Raw genomic sequence first — 17,601 nt, forward strand, 5'->3', positions numbered from 1 at the left:
ATTAAGTAGCTGTGTTAAGCATTTAATATGGACATCCAAAATTTTTTGACTTACTTTAACCAGAGTTGGCTTTAACGATCGAGTTTATTTGCTTCTTAGTAAATTATGGAGGTTCGAATTCTCAAGCGATTCTAGGACCATTCACAATTGCAAGGGCCACTGTTACAATCGACACATGCAGCAGAATACAAGCACTCAGACTGACTTTTCTTTTCACGCCGTTAACAAGACTTGATTCTAAACGCTACACGCCCTAAAAACATAGATTAATAATCAGACTGCTTTGCACAATCAAGAACGCAGACAAGGTACAGATCCTTCACTCGAGAACTGAATATTGCTTCTCATCATTCTCAGGGTCCACCTGATGGAGTATTGTTCAGTGGTAATTAGCGCTAGGCGTAAGTTTAACGATAAGAATAAACATATACAATCGTGCTTTAGGCATAAAGCTGATTAGCTCCCATCTACGTTTCCCATGCAGAACAAACAATACGGGAAAAACGTAAGTACAGGTCAAAATAACGGGGTTTGTACTAAATATACGTCAAGGCAGAAATGTACAAAAGACGTGTTTGCCATGTATGCGTCTTCCTCAATTTCATACCCAACCCACCCACCTACCCCAACCCACCATCTGTTTTGCCTCTTTACCTCCCGGAAAAATATGCAACAAAAAGCTAAACGCAGTAGAAAAGGGAAAATGACCACAAATCTGCCACAAAACAGAACACCCGCAACTGCATGCCAAAGATGTTCAGGGAGAATCCTAGCCAACTCTAAGAGGACAAGACAACATCCTGTGTAAGTTCCATAATGCACCAAAAGATTATGACAGACGTAGCTGAGCTGTCACACCTAGAAGCTCTTCAGCAAATGACAAGTCCCACATTTGCGAGGTTGGAGGGACAGCCGAGCATGCCTGAAAAGAGTTAAGAGCAATGAACGCCACCTTTTAAATTCAGTACTTACCCGAACTTGATGGCCTTTTCACTTATGTGCTCCCTCTTAAGATTGTGATGTGATACAAAATTTGATCTCTCCAGAAATTGATGTCGAATTCATTTACTCTTGGTTGATGCTAAATTCAAATCTCCTGTGTTATTTACATTAAATTGAATCTCCTGTCATGGCCCAAAACAGAATCAACAGCATAAAGACAAATTACGAACAGATTTGCTACAGGAAACCGTTATTAACCAAAAAGACATGCCTTATCTCTAGCTTCTGTACAACTTGAGCCATCAATAACCCTGGAATCAAGAACCTTTCCTACTGCAGCATTTAGCCAGAGATATTTATAAAAGAGAAAAAGGTGAGTGGTCAGAACACATCAGATACAATGATCGGGCAAAAGTTTCAACAGAAAAATAAAATTAACATCCAGACATAATGACACAAACTACCCCAATACTTAAGTACCAAACGAACACTTGTACAACAGCTATCAAGACACAACGGCAACACTCAACAATTTGATGAACATTACTAACAATATCCCAATGGCTTTATAACCAGGTCATTTGATAAGAGTTTTAGATAGTACTAGTACTATTTTATTTTTTGGAAGGGGGTTTGATAAAATAGTTGAACAGTGTGCGAAGAACATAATATATGGAAAAAGAAATCACAAGAATAAAAATTCAACAAGCAATGAAAAGCGCAGAAAAAATTGGAAGATAAAACCTCATATTGTTCCAGAGCTCATCTTGCAATAATCCTTTTTCACTAGTTGTTGCATTCTCCAAAAGCGCAACAGAGTCTCTCCCACATGCAGCATCCTCCTGCAAAGAAGCCCTCCCATCACCACCTCTAACAGTCCCCTCAACTGCTCCCATGTTACCCTCAGCGCAGTCTGCCACTGATTCAATACCAGCATCCTCTGAAGAACCACCATCACTTGTAGCAGATGTAATGACACTAGAATTTGACGCACATTCAGGTTCTTGTTCAGGAGATGTCATTCCTTTATCCAAATCATTTTGCCCTCTATAGGACAACCCAATGCTCTCCATAGCCCTCAACTCTTGACCTTGACCACCAGACATGGCATCAGTAGAAAAATCCTTGGAAGCCAAACATTGAAATTGATTCACTTCAAACTGGCACATTCTGTTTTTCGTACTGCTGCCCAAGCTATCCACCGATTTTTCCAAAATGTCTGAAGAAATTGAATCTTGCCTCTGAGGACTGCTAGAAAGCCTTTTTGCAATAACATGATGGTTCTCACCCGCCATGTCCTCATTTTTCCTCTTACGGTTTCCATCATGTTCAGTCCTACACACCCCATCTGCGTGAAATGATTTAACAGGTTCCTCTACTTGTGCTGTTGGCTTTGATGGTCGAGATCTCTTATTATAACCATTAGGCAAAACGTAAGATGGAATTTGCCTTCTACGGACATGAGAAACATGTATTTTCATCCCAGGTTTCCAAAACATGTACATATTAACAGAATGCCGAAATTCATCAACTGTCTCGCGTATATCAAACTGTTGACCTTCTTGAACAATCTCCCCTTGCTTCCTCTGCAAGCCCATGAAGAAAGCACAATGTGCACATTGTTTAGAAGCATCCACATACTCATGAGGATAAGGATGACACTGCAACTTTCCGAGAGTGTCCCGCTCAATCTGCAAAGAAAATTTGATAGCAACCAATGAGTCAGCAAAGATGGTATTTGAATTACGGTATTCATGACCACCCTAGCAAGATTCTTCAATACAATGAAACATTTAGAACTAGCCTTATTGCTTGCCACAAAAATCTAAGATACACTACCATCAAAGTCAGCTGCCGAAGTCGAGATTCCACCCACCCTTTCCATAGCCGCAAGTCATCAGCATCAGCTGCCACTATGTCTACCTGAAGATAGTTCTTATAACTTTCAAAGAAAAGGTATGGCTCAAACATACAACTCCAACGGGCTTTGTTCAGCTCTATTTCCTGAATTTGTTTAACAAGAACAAAGAATCAGCATCAATTATAAGTGGCAAAAAAGGACTTAGAACCTAATTATAAACAGCATTGTTAAACCAACCCCTTACCTCACAGAGCTTATTGCCATACTGAAACTGTTCCATCATAACACGAAGTGTACTTGTTGAAACATTGTAACTAGAATTCATGCAGGGATAGGCAGGAGTAATGATAGGCATATGATGTGTTCTGTCACGAGGGTATTTACGAGGATCCCAAACAGAAAATCCAAGCTCATTCTCCTCAATTGGACATAACATGACAGGATTTGGCCAGCGCCACTGCGTATACACTCGAAAGAATCGAGAAACGAGCATACTTGGAACTGCATTCGGATAGAGCTGGCACACTCGAGCAACAAGAAGAGCCCAATTCACACCACCAAGAAATCCAGTCACCTGAATTCAGTGTTGTAAAAGGAACAGTGGAAAAATTCAGAACAAGTAACATAATCATCAACTATAGGGATGGTGATTGCAAGTAAGATAAACTAAACTATTTGAATGGAAAAAGAGGGTAAAGATATCAGTCACTCACATTGGAATAAACACCTCGTCTTTTGGCCCAAAATTTTAAGCACCGAAGCGTTGTTCGAAAGTGCTACAAAGCAAGATATGGAGAAAAATAAACTAGACTTAGTTATGGACACAGGGAGATCTACCGAATACCACAGCACTTTCCAAAGGAACCAGATAATTAAATTTCAGGAATGAATGCAGACAGATGAATTACCTCAACATTTGGAACAAGCTTTAAAATTTGATCTGCAACTCGACACCCATTCAGGCTTCGAACAGTAGGCTCATCCACATCGTATAAGACAGATACATCAGATATGTCCAAGTCCTGTTATTGCAATTCAGATACAAGGCAGTTAACTTTGATCATCCAGTGAGTGGAAACAGGAAATTAACAATCAGCACTTACTTCAGGCACAACCAAGCAAGATGTACTGGCATAAAGCAGGTCAATTGATATTCCATCAAATTTGAATTTCATAACTGGTACGTGAGCATCTGGAACCGGTTGCAGTTCAGAGACCTCATCCATGTTAGCCAGAATGTCATGCAATACAAAGAAAAAGTCCTCCTGGTGAAGCAATATGCAAGTTATAACCCAAAAAGAAAAATAGAAAATGACTAAAACAAAGCACAAATACGACTATTATTTGCACTTCCAACATACCTCTCGGTTCACATAGGATGGTCCAACACATAATGTGTCTATGTCTGCCCCAGGACCGTGCACCTGCACCATAAAAAATTATTTATAGATATTAATTCCCAAAAAAAAAAAACCTAGAGAAAAAAGGGAAGCCAAAAAAAGCATCATTTAATTCCTTAAAAGTGATTTGTCAGCAGACTACGTAGATCAGAATGTCATGATAAATTCTGAATCCTGATAATGAATGATCTGCAAGCTAATGGATTAATTTAATAAATATAAAAGCGTGCCAGAAATGAGTTCTTTAATTACATTTTCCGTCAAAAACTAGATGTAATTACTCCAGATTAAGTTTAGTGCAATTATAATCCCAGTCCATACTGCACAAGATAGAGATTGAATTCCCCATTGCATATCCTTGGAACAAGGCATCATATGTATAAATCAATGATAGGCTTACAACAAAAATATTTCTACAACTAGGCCATTGCATTTATGGACATTGATGATGATGAAGCTTTTAAATGAAACCAAAGTTTTGGGTTAGGAATGTATTTTCCATATCGATCCAGGAAAACAGGTGACGTTCCATTCCCATTTAGATTAATATGTTTGAGACAACATGCGGCACATTTCAATGTATGCACAATACTAGGCACTAAAAACTATAAATAATACCAGGGTTACCATACATGAACACTGAAATGCTTTTTTGAAAAATAAAACACTTGGCTTAAGCATGACACAACAGTTACTCCAAGGTTAAGTCAAATCATAAAGCATCGCAAATCAAAAAAAGCATCAAACAAACTCACCCCAAGCCGATAAGAACCAAATGTGAATATGACAGCGTTTGCATCTTCCACCATTTGATCAGTGTATCCTCTTAGCCGAGTCAGTTGCTTCACCCAATCCTTTACTATCTGAAACAGACAAAAAAATTTACAGCAACGTTTATATTATTTTCTTTCTGGGGGCCCGAGGGCGAGGGATTGGGGTTACGAGGAAACAACAAGCGGTCATAACAAGACAAAATTAGCAACGCCATCACTTGGATAAATAAAGAACAAAGCAAAGAATCACTTCAACATGCATGGAAATAAGAGCTAGACTATGTTTCTTAATAATATATAAAAACATCCCTCCAGATCATGCTTCGTGACACTTCTGTACGACCAGCACTGACCATCCCAATAAAATGTGAGTCCGTAACATTTGTCGCGCCATACCAAGGCTACCCGTTAAAGGTTCTATCCCCATAAGTGAACACGGTAACAGGAGAACCCGTGAGTATAAAGAGATGCGCAATCACCTGTCCAAGTCGATGAAGGACCTCCTCTCTCTTAGCAGCCTCCTCTTTGCTCTCATATAGCCCTGAACGACCCAGAAACTTTCGCACCCAAGGGGTGAAAAAAAATCCCAGAATTCATCAATAATCCAGTCTCTAGTATTTGAATTCGAGAAAAGTAAGGTACTTAACACAAAATCGAACCTTCTCTAACTCCAAAGTCCTTTGTAAATCAGCCGCCGTCGGCCCAGCCATGGATATCGGCTTCGTCACGCCATATTGCTTAGCCGCCGACTGGGAAGGTTGCGACAAAGTCGTCACTGCCCCAGAGTTATTCATCTCAACCTCGTAAAAAGATTTTTCCTTTTCTTATTCTTTTTCGAATAACGATGATCCTAAAAAACACCTAACGAAAAGAAAATGAAATAGAAACCCACTGGATCCGACCAGGAATTCGAAACAAACCTAGAAACGAAAATCAGATTAAACAGAAAATCGGAACCCTAAACCTCAAAAAACACCGAGCCGAAGATCATCTATGCGAACAGTAATAGAATGGATGACCTAATGCGAGCAGGAGTTTAGAAAATCAAAGCCCTAGATCCTGAGAAGGACAGTGGAAAAGAAAAGGGGGAAATCTCCGCAACAAAATTTGATAGCGTCAACGTTAGAACCGAATCGGATCAAAAGATGGACATAAGGGAAAAAGAGTGACGAATCCGCGAAGGAAAACAGTGTCGGTGAGGTTGAGAAAGAAACAGAGAGAGCGAGCGAGAGAGAGAGAGAGGAGGAGCGGAATAGGGAGCGAGCCGGAGAATTTTGGTGGGTGGGCTTGGCGGGTAATTGATTTTTCTGAGATATTAAATGGATTCTTCACTCCGTATCTACTCCGGACTTCCTTTTCTTTCCTTTTTCTTTTTTTCCCCCTTTCTTTTTATATTAATAAAAATTATCATAATCAATCAAATTTGCAATCATCAATCAATTAATCAGATTACATGTCCCTTATTAGTTATTAATTGACTGATTGTTGATTATTTTATTCAAAGAGATGTCACTTTTTGGATGAAAAAAAGGAAAGCATGCCGTTTTTTAATTATTATATGTTTGAGATAAGCATTGTTTTCAAATTTAACCAAGTAAGGGTACCTTACTTGATTTAAATATTTTGGCTTTACTAATCTATCTTCTTGTCTCCTTATCTTGATATTGTTTTGATATAATCTTTAAATTTTGAATTCTAATTTTATATAAATACTGATTATTGTTTAATTTTTCTATTGATTATACAAGTTTGACCGCTGGTATTTTTTACGCAGGTAACACCACATAGGAACCATAGAGATTCTTTTTCTTTTGCTTTTTTTTTTGGCTAACGCCGGAGGTTTTAATTTGATACGTAGTGATGAGGTTTTCCAAACCTAAAAAGCTCAGATACACGTGGCGTTTTGGGGATGGTAGGGGATCGTAGAGCCACGCTATTTGAGGCGATGTTGTCGGGGGAGTTTCCTTGACTAGCAAGAAAAATATCTTTGTGGAAGATTTGACCCCTTGAGAATTCACGAATCCATCTGAGGGGCGCGCGCTCCGTGCGCGGTGCACTCCACACTCAAAACGCCGGCTACTTAGCATGCCAGCGTCGGATTTTTTTTTTTTTTTGCTTTTTCTCTTTTTTTACCTTTCTTATTAAAAAATATATGCATTAGAATTATTTTTTGTTTAAGTTTTATTTAGTACTTTAAAGTATTTTTTAAAATATATTTATTATCCTAAAATATTGTGTTTCATCTAGCACACTAAAATATTTTTTTAGATGCATCCCATATTTTAAAATATTTTCTCATACAATTATCCAATATCTTAAATTACTTTTCAGGCAAGTTCAGCATCCTAAAAATATTTTTTTATTCATCCATCACCCTAGAATATTTTGTTAGATCTCTCTATATCTTAAAATATTTTGTAATTTATCCAACGCTTTAAAGTATCTTTTAGATACATCCAATATTTTTACTGAATACACATGAAAAATATTTTAGAGTATTGAATGAAACTTAATCCAAAAATAATTTTAATATATACTACCTTTGGTCGTTAACATAAGAGATCGTTAATTAATTTGAATACATTAAAAAATTAGTTAATTAAGTTAGTTTTGATGGCTTTTTTACTAGTATGCTACATACAGTAAAAAAAAAAACTAAAATGCTGTAGTTTCAAAAGTATTTACCAATATGCTACACTTAAAATCGTTCTTCAGATAAATAATTTTCAAAATCATTCTTCAGGTAAACAATTCTCGTAATGAACAAGAATATTGTTATTTTAATATGAATTTCAATTAAAAATAATATTTTTAGAATATTTTTAGAATATTCCTAACAGTGTTAACTAATTGAGCTAAACTATATGTTTTTAAAATAGATGAGAGGTTTATGTAATTGATGCAAACTAGGAGAATACTCAGAGTATTTTACTCTTGATTCAAAGCACTAATATCATGACACGTCATCACTGATTCAAAAGTGTAACATAACAAATAGCAAGAAAAAGTCAAAATGAAGAAAAGAGATTATGAGTGCCTTTCATTCATTTCAAATATTCATTACTTACACCCTGTTTTTACCTAAAAAAATATATGAAAGCAATAGGTCACTTGAAGTGAGTAGAACACTTTCTTTTTTCTTTTTCTTTGTTTTACCAACTTCTTACTCATCATATATACCACAGATTTGATACTTAAGAGTGTATATATATAATTAATTTTCAGTTTTATCTTATCAAATTGAAACTCCTGGAGAAGTAAACTTTCATTTAAGAAAAATCATATACTAAAAAAAAGTTAGAGCTTGTATCAAAATCTTAATATCTTAAGACAATATAACAGATGATAGTTTTGCTGTCAAAACAAGAGGCACCTAACTTAGAAAGAGTACAAATATTCCAAATCGTTGAACCCACCACTCACCTCGTGAAAATTAGAATAATAAAATATTAACCCATCAAAAGTAGTATAAATGAAAAATCAAATTCTATATCACAACTGCAAATTTAAAAAAAAGAAGAAGAAAAATAACATACCCACAATATTGGTAAAAGAGCTTTGTCAAGTGCTTAGAAGCAAGAGTAGAAACATAACAGAGCAAGATAACAATAGAAATGGATCAAGTGAACCATCATAAGGAAGAAGAAGAATAAGAAGAGAGAGCTCTAGGATGATAGGAGATAAAGAAGGAAACAAAAACTGAACATGTAAATATATAAAAGCATGTATATTGTTGTGGCCTTACAGATTTGCATGGAAAGAAAGGATTGAATTGAGAAGTGAGAGAAGTGAGCATTAAGAAGGAAATGGTAGAGAGACTCTTACATGCGAAGAAAATAAAGTAAAATCATTCTTGGCATGAACGATTTCAATTTTTGATTTAAAAAAAATAAAATGTCAAAAAGTAAAATCATTCACACTAAGAATAATTTCACTTTTTATTAGAAAACATACAAGTGACTTGTGTATAATTTGAAAACCATTCTTACTAAAAATGATTTTAAGTATGGCATATAGGTAAATACTTTTAAAACTGTAGCATTTTGGTTTTTTTTTTTTACTGTGTATAGTATACTGGTAAAAAAGCCTAGTTTTGAGTGCTGAGCACGAAATGCGGACACACAGGTACTTCGTTTGGACTTTTAGGAGAAGTTTGTTTGGTATTTTTTTTTTCATGATCAGCTCATTTGTCTGGAGGCTATAAGCCCATTTTTGAAATGCTTTGGGCTTTTGAAAAGTCTCTAATATTTTCCTCACGTTAACAATTCTTCCCTAATGAAAAAAGTTGATTCTTCAAAAACATGTTTAAATCTTTGTTAAGAAATGTGTCTACTTTTAATATTTAAACTTAATCTACAAATTTTAATTTAATATAACTTAATCTTGATAATTCCATTCACTTAAAACGTTAATACATAAGTTTTATGAAATACAACTTTAATTTTTTAAATATAAGAAATAACATTTTAAATGGTCAAACTATAACAATTGCAGCAGTCAAAGTTAGCGAAGGGGTTAAGGTGCATCCCAAACTTAAGAAAATGTTTCAAAATATTATACGAATATTAATCCACCAAGTTATCTTGAGTTAAAATTTAAAAATTAGGTCCCAACCAAACCAAAACTATAAGAATCAAAAACTAATTTTCCTTATATTTTAGGATATTTTCAAAAGGCCATTAAGAAAAGAAAAAAAAAGTAGCAAAAACATCTATTTCAGGAAAAAGTATGCAATTAAAAGACAAAACCAAAAAACTCAAAAAGTGTGGTTGAATGGTAGGAGCTCATCATCTCTTAACCAAGTGTCGAGGGTTCCACCTATCGAGATGTCTACAAGCCAGCAAAAGGATTAGTCACTAGGTATGCCGATGGATACCTGATGTTTTAAAAAACAAAAGACAAAATCGAAACCCAGAGCAACCCATGTTTACTTATGGAGCTAGCATATAGCATTGTTTTAATGTCAGTACTGTAATACAAGGATTCTTCAAAGGATATACTAGTTGCTCATGTTCTGATGATGTTGGAATTGGATGCCGTATCCCTTCACAGTTCTGTCTTTTCTTCTTATTGTTTTTCTGTGTCTTCTCCTAGCTAGGTTCTGTACTGTAGGTTGCTAGTATTTTTTCCTCCTCAAATGGACTAAAATTCTCTTTTCTATTCTCAAATGTACCTAACAACTACAAATCACTGGATCAAAATGAACCTGAATGTGTGCTGTAGAAGAAAGATGCGCCCGTTTCACTCCTTATTCCCTATCCACCCACAATATAGACATTCAAAACCTGTGATCTGGATGTCCAAGGGGGTGAAGAGAGGTAGTTAGGAAACCTTTTGTGCTTTCTTTTTCCACCAATACACTGATCCATGGTGTGTCTTTACTTCCCTGTTCAAAATCCTCAAGACTCGGAATTTAGGATCTCTTCCTAAGAAATTGAGTCCAACTTCCTGTTATTGATATTTAGAGAAGAATCCCGGAAGAAACAAGTGCTAAGCTTCTCAAACTCATTCAAAGTTAATTTCACACAACTGTCCAAGGCTAGAATTTGAGCTTAGACCTGAAGCCTTCACAGCACTAGAAGTTATTAAGGTGTGATATCTTGATCTCGTTTTGAGCGAAGAATTTAATTTATTACCGTAATAATGCACATTTGCTCAAGTTTCTTCATGTCATAACATACCACACAATGCATCTGCAGCATATTAAGATTGATCCATTGGTATCAATATCATCTATCAATTATAGATGCCGATGTGCATCTTACGGATTGATGAAGGTAAAATCTCAAGATTTCTTTTCCCAAGTCATGATGATGCGAGTTTCAAAATTCCGTATTTTGTTTTAGGGTTAGGTGTAAAGAAATACCACTCAGTTAACAGGAATGCCAAAGATTTTGGCATAGAGACGAAGGCATATCATGAACAAACATGTACGAAAGTTGCGAAGTTTGAAGCAAACAAAGTCATTTCTCAGCGATCCTCAGAGCCATAAAAGAAGGATAAAGAGGAAGGAAATGTGGGGAAGATGATTGTTGTGAAATCCAATGAAAAAGATGGAGCACAACTGCCCACCTTCCCCAGATCTGTGTGGCAGAGAATACTTTCGGAACAGTGCATTGAATCGAAGCACAATACCGATACACACAATCTCTGCGTCTCAATCACAATTCGAGACATCTAAGACCTCAATATCGAAGACTATTAGCTCTATAAACCCTAAGAACATACAAAGAGCGATCGACGAAACACAGGATACCACCATCAAGAACGAGAGACGGGAAGAAAAGGTACCCATGCGGTTGCATATATAGGAAGATTAACGGCGGAGGCTGCAAAACCCTAAATATTTTGAGGGGTAGTGGGCCTGAAATGATTCTAATGGGCCGAATTTAATTTCCAATTGGATCCATTACCCGGCCCATTCTTTCCCTAGCTCAGTATGGGTCGACTTCACTGCTCCCTTTTTGTTTTTCTTGAGTTGTGTTTTTTTCGGCTGATATTTTTCTAAAGCACTTGAGTTAATAATAAATTAAATACTACCTCCGGTCCTAACTATAAGAGTCAGTTAACTAATTTGAGGAGATTAAGAAAAAAAGTTGAGTTATTTATTTGTCCTAAATAGGTGTTATCTTTCCTAAAATATTCTTACTAATCAAGTGTATTGACTAGAACTATCATTGTTAGAAGGGCTAATTTGGAAAAAATGTATAAATATGAGAGACAAAGTGGATTGGAATATTATATTTATGATTAAAATAAAATTTAAATAGGATCTTATATTAAGGATCAGAGCTAGTATTTTGTTTTAAAAATATTATCTAGCTAATGTATTATTGGTATAGCATGAACTCAGCTGTAGCATGAACTAGGGGTGTGCAAAAACCCGATGGTTCGGTCTAGTCCAGTCCAACCCGAAGTGGTCTTGTCTGGTCCAATCCAATCCAAATTAACTATATAATGAAATTAGACTAGACTGGACCAGACTAGTTGGTCAGGCTGGACTAGGTTTCGGACCAAGTGATCATATCACTTTGACTAGTCCAGTCCAGTCTAGGTGAATTTTTTATTTTTCAATAATTTGTAATTTAGATGGTACCTTTAATTGTTTTTAATGTTTTTAGATATTTTTATGTATTTATGATGAAGTCTTAATATTTTACGACAAGTTTCATATGATTATAGGTATTTTTTATTATCTTAATTGTATTTATCATGTTGAAATCTTATTTCTCATAAAGAAAAAAAATTAAAAAAAAGAAAATTGGACAACTAGATTGCCTGGATTAGTTCACCAGTCTGGTGAACCAAGTCCAGTCTAACCCAACCTCATGTCATCACTAGACTAGGCCAGACAATAGAATATCAAACTCAGTTTGACCAAAAAATCATACTAGACTTCAGGTTGGGATCTGGTCTGGTCCGGTCCATCCGTTGTGCAGCCCTAGCATGAACTCCGGTAAGTTGTTGTTCATTCATGAATTAAACTATGTTCCTCTCATATTTGAGTCGTGCAAGGCTTAACTAAGTCGGATTTCAATTTAGCGGATACTATAGCAACACATGATCCATCATCCTGAATACGAGTTTTCTCAAATTTAGCATTTCTTATACAAGATCTAAATATTTTTTATTCACAATATTCAATTCTTAACCTTACTTTGGAAGCAATAACACAAAGACATTAAACCTGCGCAATGTGGAGATCATTTTGATGATGATGATGATACATTAACAACAAGTGTTATCTCATTGGATAAGGTCAACATCACACAAAGTAAATACTCATCTAGTCTTTAATATATAACTTAATTGTTGAGTTCATTTTTATTCTAAATATAAGATTTATTTTTTATATTTATCAATTTTTTTTAAATTACTCCTATAGATACTCCCTCAACCATAATTAAATAAAAGAAGGATAGAGGATATTAAAAAAGATGATTATGGTGTTTTAAGAAAAACATATCATATTTTTTTATAATTAACTAACTTACCTAACTTTCTTAATTTAATCAAATTAGTTAAATGAGTCTTATATTAAAAACCAGAGGAGTATTATACTCTAACAACAATCAAATCATTAAATGAATTATTAATCAAAAGAGCATTACAATGCATTATAGAAGATTTAAAATTCAAGAGTTTTGTGTTGGTTGTCAAGAATATAATCTTTTTCGTTTGGTGAACCGTATGCATCAAAAGGTGCATGTACGGCTCCTAAGGGATAAAACCTTATTTATTTTAGCTTGGGACCGACAATAAATAGAGTTACCATAAATGTAACACATTTTTTTGTAGGATGACAAAATGAAAGTAAAACATAGTAGTAATTTATATTTAAACTTTTAAAGAAAAGGGTGATAAATCATGAAGTGAACCCAATTTATTCGAGGAGGGGGTTGAAAATGAAGGAATAATCAAGCAATTTAGTAGAGGGGATCGGGTAGCTTGAAGGTGCGCTGGCCGTTGGTTGTCCCCAGAATATCACTCCACTGATCGCCGATGTTGCCTACGATTCTGTATCCACCCTCCTCCACCTTCCTCCTCTCCTCCGATTTGTATTCCACTGCCGTTTTCCCTCCATACTGACCATCCCTGCACGCAAACATATTCGCCGTTGTTTGCTTCTCTCACGTCTCTATAACTCAACCTCCGTCCATCACCGTCTATTTTTATTTTCACATATATATTCAATATTTTTTATTTTATTTTATAATTACAACTATATTCTTCTGATCCCAATTGTTGAGTTGGTTTTGGTCTTAAATATAATATCTATTTTTTATATTTATCAATTTTTTCTAAATTACCCCTATGGATACTCCCTCAACTATAATCAAGTAGAAAAGGGAGATGGGGTATTAAGAAAGATGATTATAGTATTTTAGAAAAAACATGTTATATTTCTTATAATTAACTAATTTACCTAATTTCTTTAATCTAATCAAACTAGTTAAATGGATCTTCTATTAAAGACCAAAAGAGTATTATATAGTATATCGCCAGTCCCTGCAACCGCCTTATCTTTATCGTTTACCTTTCTTTCTTTATTTCTAAATCAAATCAATCATCATGTAGTTCCACTTAATCAAGTGTGTGTGTATTATCAGCATCGATCCTGATGATGAGTATTTTATACTATGTAATTGGCATGATTCATGTCGGGTGTGTGTGTGTGTATATCATCATTCCAATACAGTATTTCCACTTATTGCACAGTATGCGACCATATACATACAAATGAATCGATCGAATTCTAAATAATATATCGGCATCATTCATCTAGCCAAACTCTTCTTTATATCTATTCATATTTAAAGTTTTAAAATAGTTTAAAACTTTCAAATATGAACTTTTAATTTGGCCAATATGCTAACATGTACTACCTCTGATCCTTAATATAAGATCCTATTTGACTTTTATATTGGTCCTAAATATAAGATCCCAATCTATTTTGTCTCTCATATTTACTCAATTTTTTCCAAGATAATCCTTCTAATAATTATAGTTTTAACCAACATACTTGATTAGTAAGGATATTTTAGGAAAGACAACACATATTTATTACAAATAACTAACTTAACTTTTTTTCTTAATTTTCTTAAATTAGTCAACTGGCTCTTATAATTAGGACGGGAGATAGTATTTGAGTGTACACAGTCAACACTTACGTATGAACTCATTGATCATGGTCAGCTTATAACTAATATTGTGATAAAGAATTGTAAAAATTAATTATATATTTATTATTAAAAGTTTATCTGAAAACTTGATGATAAATTTAATTATTAATTGGCCCATCAACTTATGGGAAATACACACACACACACACACTTATATATTATAAATAGAAAGAAAGAAATAGAAGCTTACTTGAGAATCAATTTGTGCCAGGAATGATAACCAGCAAGAAGGAGATTGTGAGTAGTGGCGTTCCTTTGAGATTCAGGCCTTCCAGTTAAGAAGACGATCTTGATGCCCAGTTTCATCAACTTGTAGTACAGCTTCTTGCTCTCTGGAAGTGCTGGTGCCTTGCTTTCCTCCACCCACTCGTTAAACGACGTCACATCGAATGGCTCCACCCCTTCCCATTTATTATTCCATAATAATATTATATTGCCGTTACAAGATAACTATCAGCATGCTATAATGTGTTTTGTCTAGAGTCATTAATTTTTGGAAAAGTGAGAAGTCTTTATCTACAAATTTTATTTGCTAGAAGAACTTAAATCAGGGTATCGGTACTTTTTGTTATGAAGTCTTGCAGAGTATATTGGCATGTTCTAAAATTTAATAAATAGGAGCTTTTTACCGTTTCTTTTTTAATTTTTTCCCCTTAATGTCCTTAATTAATTAAAAACTTTCGTCACTAATTAATCAACCAAACACTTATAAGTAATGACTTTTATTGAGAGTAATTTTCATAAGAAATACTCCTCCGGTCCTTATTATAAGACCCAATTTGACTTTTTATTTGGTCCTAATTATAAGACCCAATCCATTTTCTCTCTTATATTTATGTATTTTTTTTTTCCAAGATAATCCTTCTAATAATGATAGTTTTAGCCAATATACTTAATTAGCAAGGATATTTTAGGAATAACAACACTTATTTATTATAAATAACCAACTTAACTTACTTCCTTAATCTCTTCAAATAAGTCAATTGGGTCTTATAATTAGGACCGGAGGAGTAACTAGTTTTAACTGTAAAGTTGTTAATCTAATGAGGATCGGAGGGAGTAGCACTCAAACACACACAAAAATCAAATACATCGAACAACACCGCACCAATAAGGTACAAATAGTGTAACTCATTGGGTATTCAGTAACTTTATATAGACTAATTGGAATCAATACAATTATACTACCTTCGGTTCTAATTATAAGACCTTCGTTTGTAGTCCATAAACGAGGTCTTATAATTAGGACTAGAAATATTACTATATTGCATTATAATCTTGTTAGCAAAGGTTAATGATTTGATTCAAATTAGTTGAAATCTGATACATGACTTTCGAAACAACAAAAAGGAATTAAACAACAATCTAATGATGAAAAAGATCAGAACGTACCCAAAACCATGTGTAGCATAGTAAGGAAGATTAGAGAGGGAAGTCTCATCAATATCAAAGACCCAAACATCTGTACCATAACCAGTGAGATTGAGCTTCTTTGCATAGAAATAAGCTTCACGAGCCACAGCTTTAGAATCCTCTCTATATTGCAAACCTAACATATAGTTCCCAATATAGCCTTCACATTCTCTGGGCACAGTTTTCCAGTCTATAATGTTATGAGCTTCAACCCCAAGTCTCCAACTTGCACAGTTGATTCCCTGAAGGGAAGCTCCATAAGAACCAGACCCAGATTTTGTTCGTAGAGGATGGATCTGGTGGTAGGGTTCCGGTGACGACGAGCCCACCACCGTGATGGAGGCTATGGATAACACAAGAGCCGCCGCCACTATCATCGTGGTCGTTCTCATGGCTGATTTTGATTGATCAGATGATTAGGGTTTTGTTCTATTGAAGATGAAATAATGAAGTTGCAGCTCGAGACTGCACAGTACGTATAGATATAGATATAAGCTGGCTTCTTAAAGACTTGTGTTCGTTAATTATATCAAAGGGACAGGGTCTTAGGAATGTTCTTCACGTGGAGTGACAGTTGGCCGGCAAAACAAGGCAAATCAGGAATTACATAGAGATTTGCGGATAATATAATTAACCAATCTCATGAATATAGTTTAATGATTACTCTCAGTTTTCATGTTGTGACTAGAATGGGTTCCATGTCGTGGACAGGAAATTTGAGAACCGATCCGCCATATTCTTAATGAATTTATATATGAATATTATTTGTTATGAATTTTATATTTTATGTGCATAATAGATTTTTATTGTTACTGTATAATGACGATTTATCATTAGAAAATCTTAAAGCTTATGTTAATTAATTACTAATTAATACAGTAATACTTCATGTCTTCATCTTTTTCTTTTAAAATCCGTTTTAAAGTATCATGTGATTTTCTTACACGTTAATTTTAACTATAAGCTTTTCTTTGACGCTATATACTGTTGCAGCAAAATATGTAATTCAACTTATCAATCGAGCAGACAATTTGATCAATTCAATTATTAATTGAGACATATTTGAATTTGTCTAAATGCGATCGGTACGATATGTATTTTAATTTTTTGATTTAATTTTTATTTTAATAGAAATGAAATTAATTCTTTAAGAATTTTGCAGAAGCATTAATTTTTTTTGGATCATTGCACCATTTACTAATAAAAATAATCATGGATGGAAAAATTATCTGCATTTGGAAATCAAATAAGACATTTGGCCAAAAGAATAAAATAAGATAAATAAGAATAATCTATAAATGTCTATAATTTTCTTTTTGACGAGACACAAGAAGTATATCCTACCGACAACATATATTGGGTGGTCAAAAGAAGGCTGCAATATAGATTGATAAAGAGCAGGGGGCTGGCCAAAAAAAAAAAAGGAGCATGGATGCATGCTTGTGAGCAAATAAAGTGGGGACTTCTTTTTATAAATAGTACATATTGCTGTTGGTGCAGTAGGATTCATTTAGAATTGCTTGTATACA

The 17,601-nt window shown here is 34.6% G+C and overlaps 2 protein-coding genes and 1 non-coding gene across 11 annotated transcripts; all 3 read right to left on the reverse strand.

Annotated features, from left to right (window-relative positions):
- Nucleotides 1-501: 501 nt before the first annotated feature.
- Nucleotides 502-6,233, reverse strand: LOC114735414 (nuclear poly(A) polymerase 4). 9 transcript variants are annotated; one of them, XR_003739266.1, is made up of 13 exons: nt 5,636-6,233; nt 5,456-5,533; nt 4,959-5,066; nt 4,165-4,227; nt 3,907-4,068; nt 3,712-3,825; nt 3,517-3,579; nt 3,048-3,377; nt 2,782-2,946; nt 1,694-2,633; nt 1,214-1,275; nt 973-1,124; nt 502-779 (listed from the first exon to the last, which is right to left on the reverse strand). XR_003739266.1 is itself a non-coding variant. In XM_028923104.1 (12 exons), the coding sequence occupies exons 1-12, from the start codon at nt 5,768-5,770 to the stop codon at nt 830-832; spliced, it is 2,313 nt and encodes a 770-aa protein (XP_028778937.1). In that variant the 5' UTR covers nt 5,771-6,233; the 3' UTR covers nt 502-829. The 9 variants fall into 9 exon arrangements, 6 of the variants coding, with proteins under 6 accessions (XP_028778937.1, XP_028778939.1, XP_028778938.1 ...); XR_003739268.1 differs by having other exon boundaries at nt 1,687-2,633; nt 5,636-6,232; XR_003739267.1 differs by having other exon boundaries at nt 973-1,275; nt 1,687-2,633; nt 5,636-6,232.
- A 4,755-nt stretch (nt 6,234-10,988) lies between these two features.
- On the reverse strand, nt 10,989-11,133 carry LOC114735449 (small nucleolar RNA snoR135). Its single transcript, XR_003739270.1, has one exon. It is a non-coding gene; the product is annotated as a small nucleolar RNA snoR135 (small nucleolar RNA).
- Nucleotides 11,134-13,402: 2,269 nt separating this feature from the next.
- Nucleotides 13,403-16,299, reverse strand: LOC114735403 (acid phosphatase 1-like). The gene is made up of 3 exons (XM_028923089.1): nt 16,054-16,299; nt 14,850-15,061; nt 13,403-13,571 (listed from the first exon to the last, which is right to left on the reverse strand). The coding sequence occupies exons 1-3, from the start codon at nt 16,213-16,215 to the stop codon at nt 13,403-13,405; spliced, it is 543 nt and encodes a 180-aa protein (XP_028778922.1). The 5' UTR covers nt 16,216-16,299.
- Nucleotides 16,300-17,601: the final 1,302 nt, after the last annotated feature.

The sequence above is a fragment of the Neltuma alba genome, unplaced genomic scaffold, assembly GCF_004799145.2.
Source record: "Neltuma alba isolate B1F8T4 unplaced genomic scaffold, ASM479914v2 tig00013207_pilon, whole genome shotgun sequence".
Classification (NCBI taxonomy): domain Eukaryota; kingdom Viridiplantae; phylum Streptophyta; class Magnoliopsida; order Fabales; family Fabaceae; genus Neltuma; species Neltuma alba.

Coding starts and splice junctions, on each gene's coding strand:
- LOC114735414 (XM_028923104.1), bottom strand. CDS start 5,770: ATGAATAACTCTGGGGCAGTGACGACTTTGTCGCAACCTTCCCAGTCG. Junction 5,534..5,635: donor GGACTTTGGAGTTAGAGAAG/GTTCGATTTTGT, acceptor TGGGTGCGAAAG/TTTCTGGGTCGTTCAGGGCT. Junction 3,826..3,906: donor CTTGCTTGGTTGTGCCTGAA/GTAAGTGCTGAT, acceptor TTGCAATAACAG/GACTTGGACATATCTGATGT.
- LOC114735403 (XM_028923089.1), bottom strand. CDS start 16,215: ATGTTAGGTTTGCAATATAGAGAGGATTCTAAAGCTGTGGCTCGTGAA. Junction 15,062..16,053: donor ACTATGCTACACATGGTTTT/GGGTACGTTCTG, acceptor AATAAATGGGAA/GGGGTGGAGCCATTCGATGT. Junction 13,572..14,849: donor TGGCACAAATTGATTCTCAA/GTAAGCTTCTAT, acceptor GTTTGCGTGCAG/GGATGGTCAGTATGGAGGGA.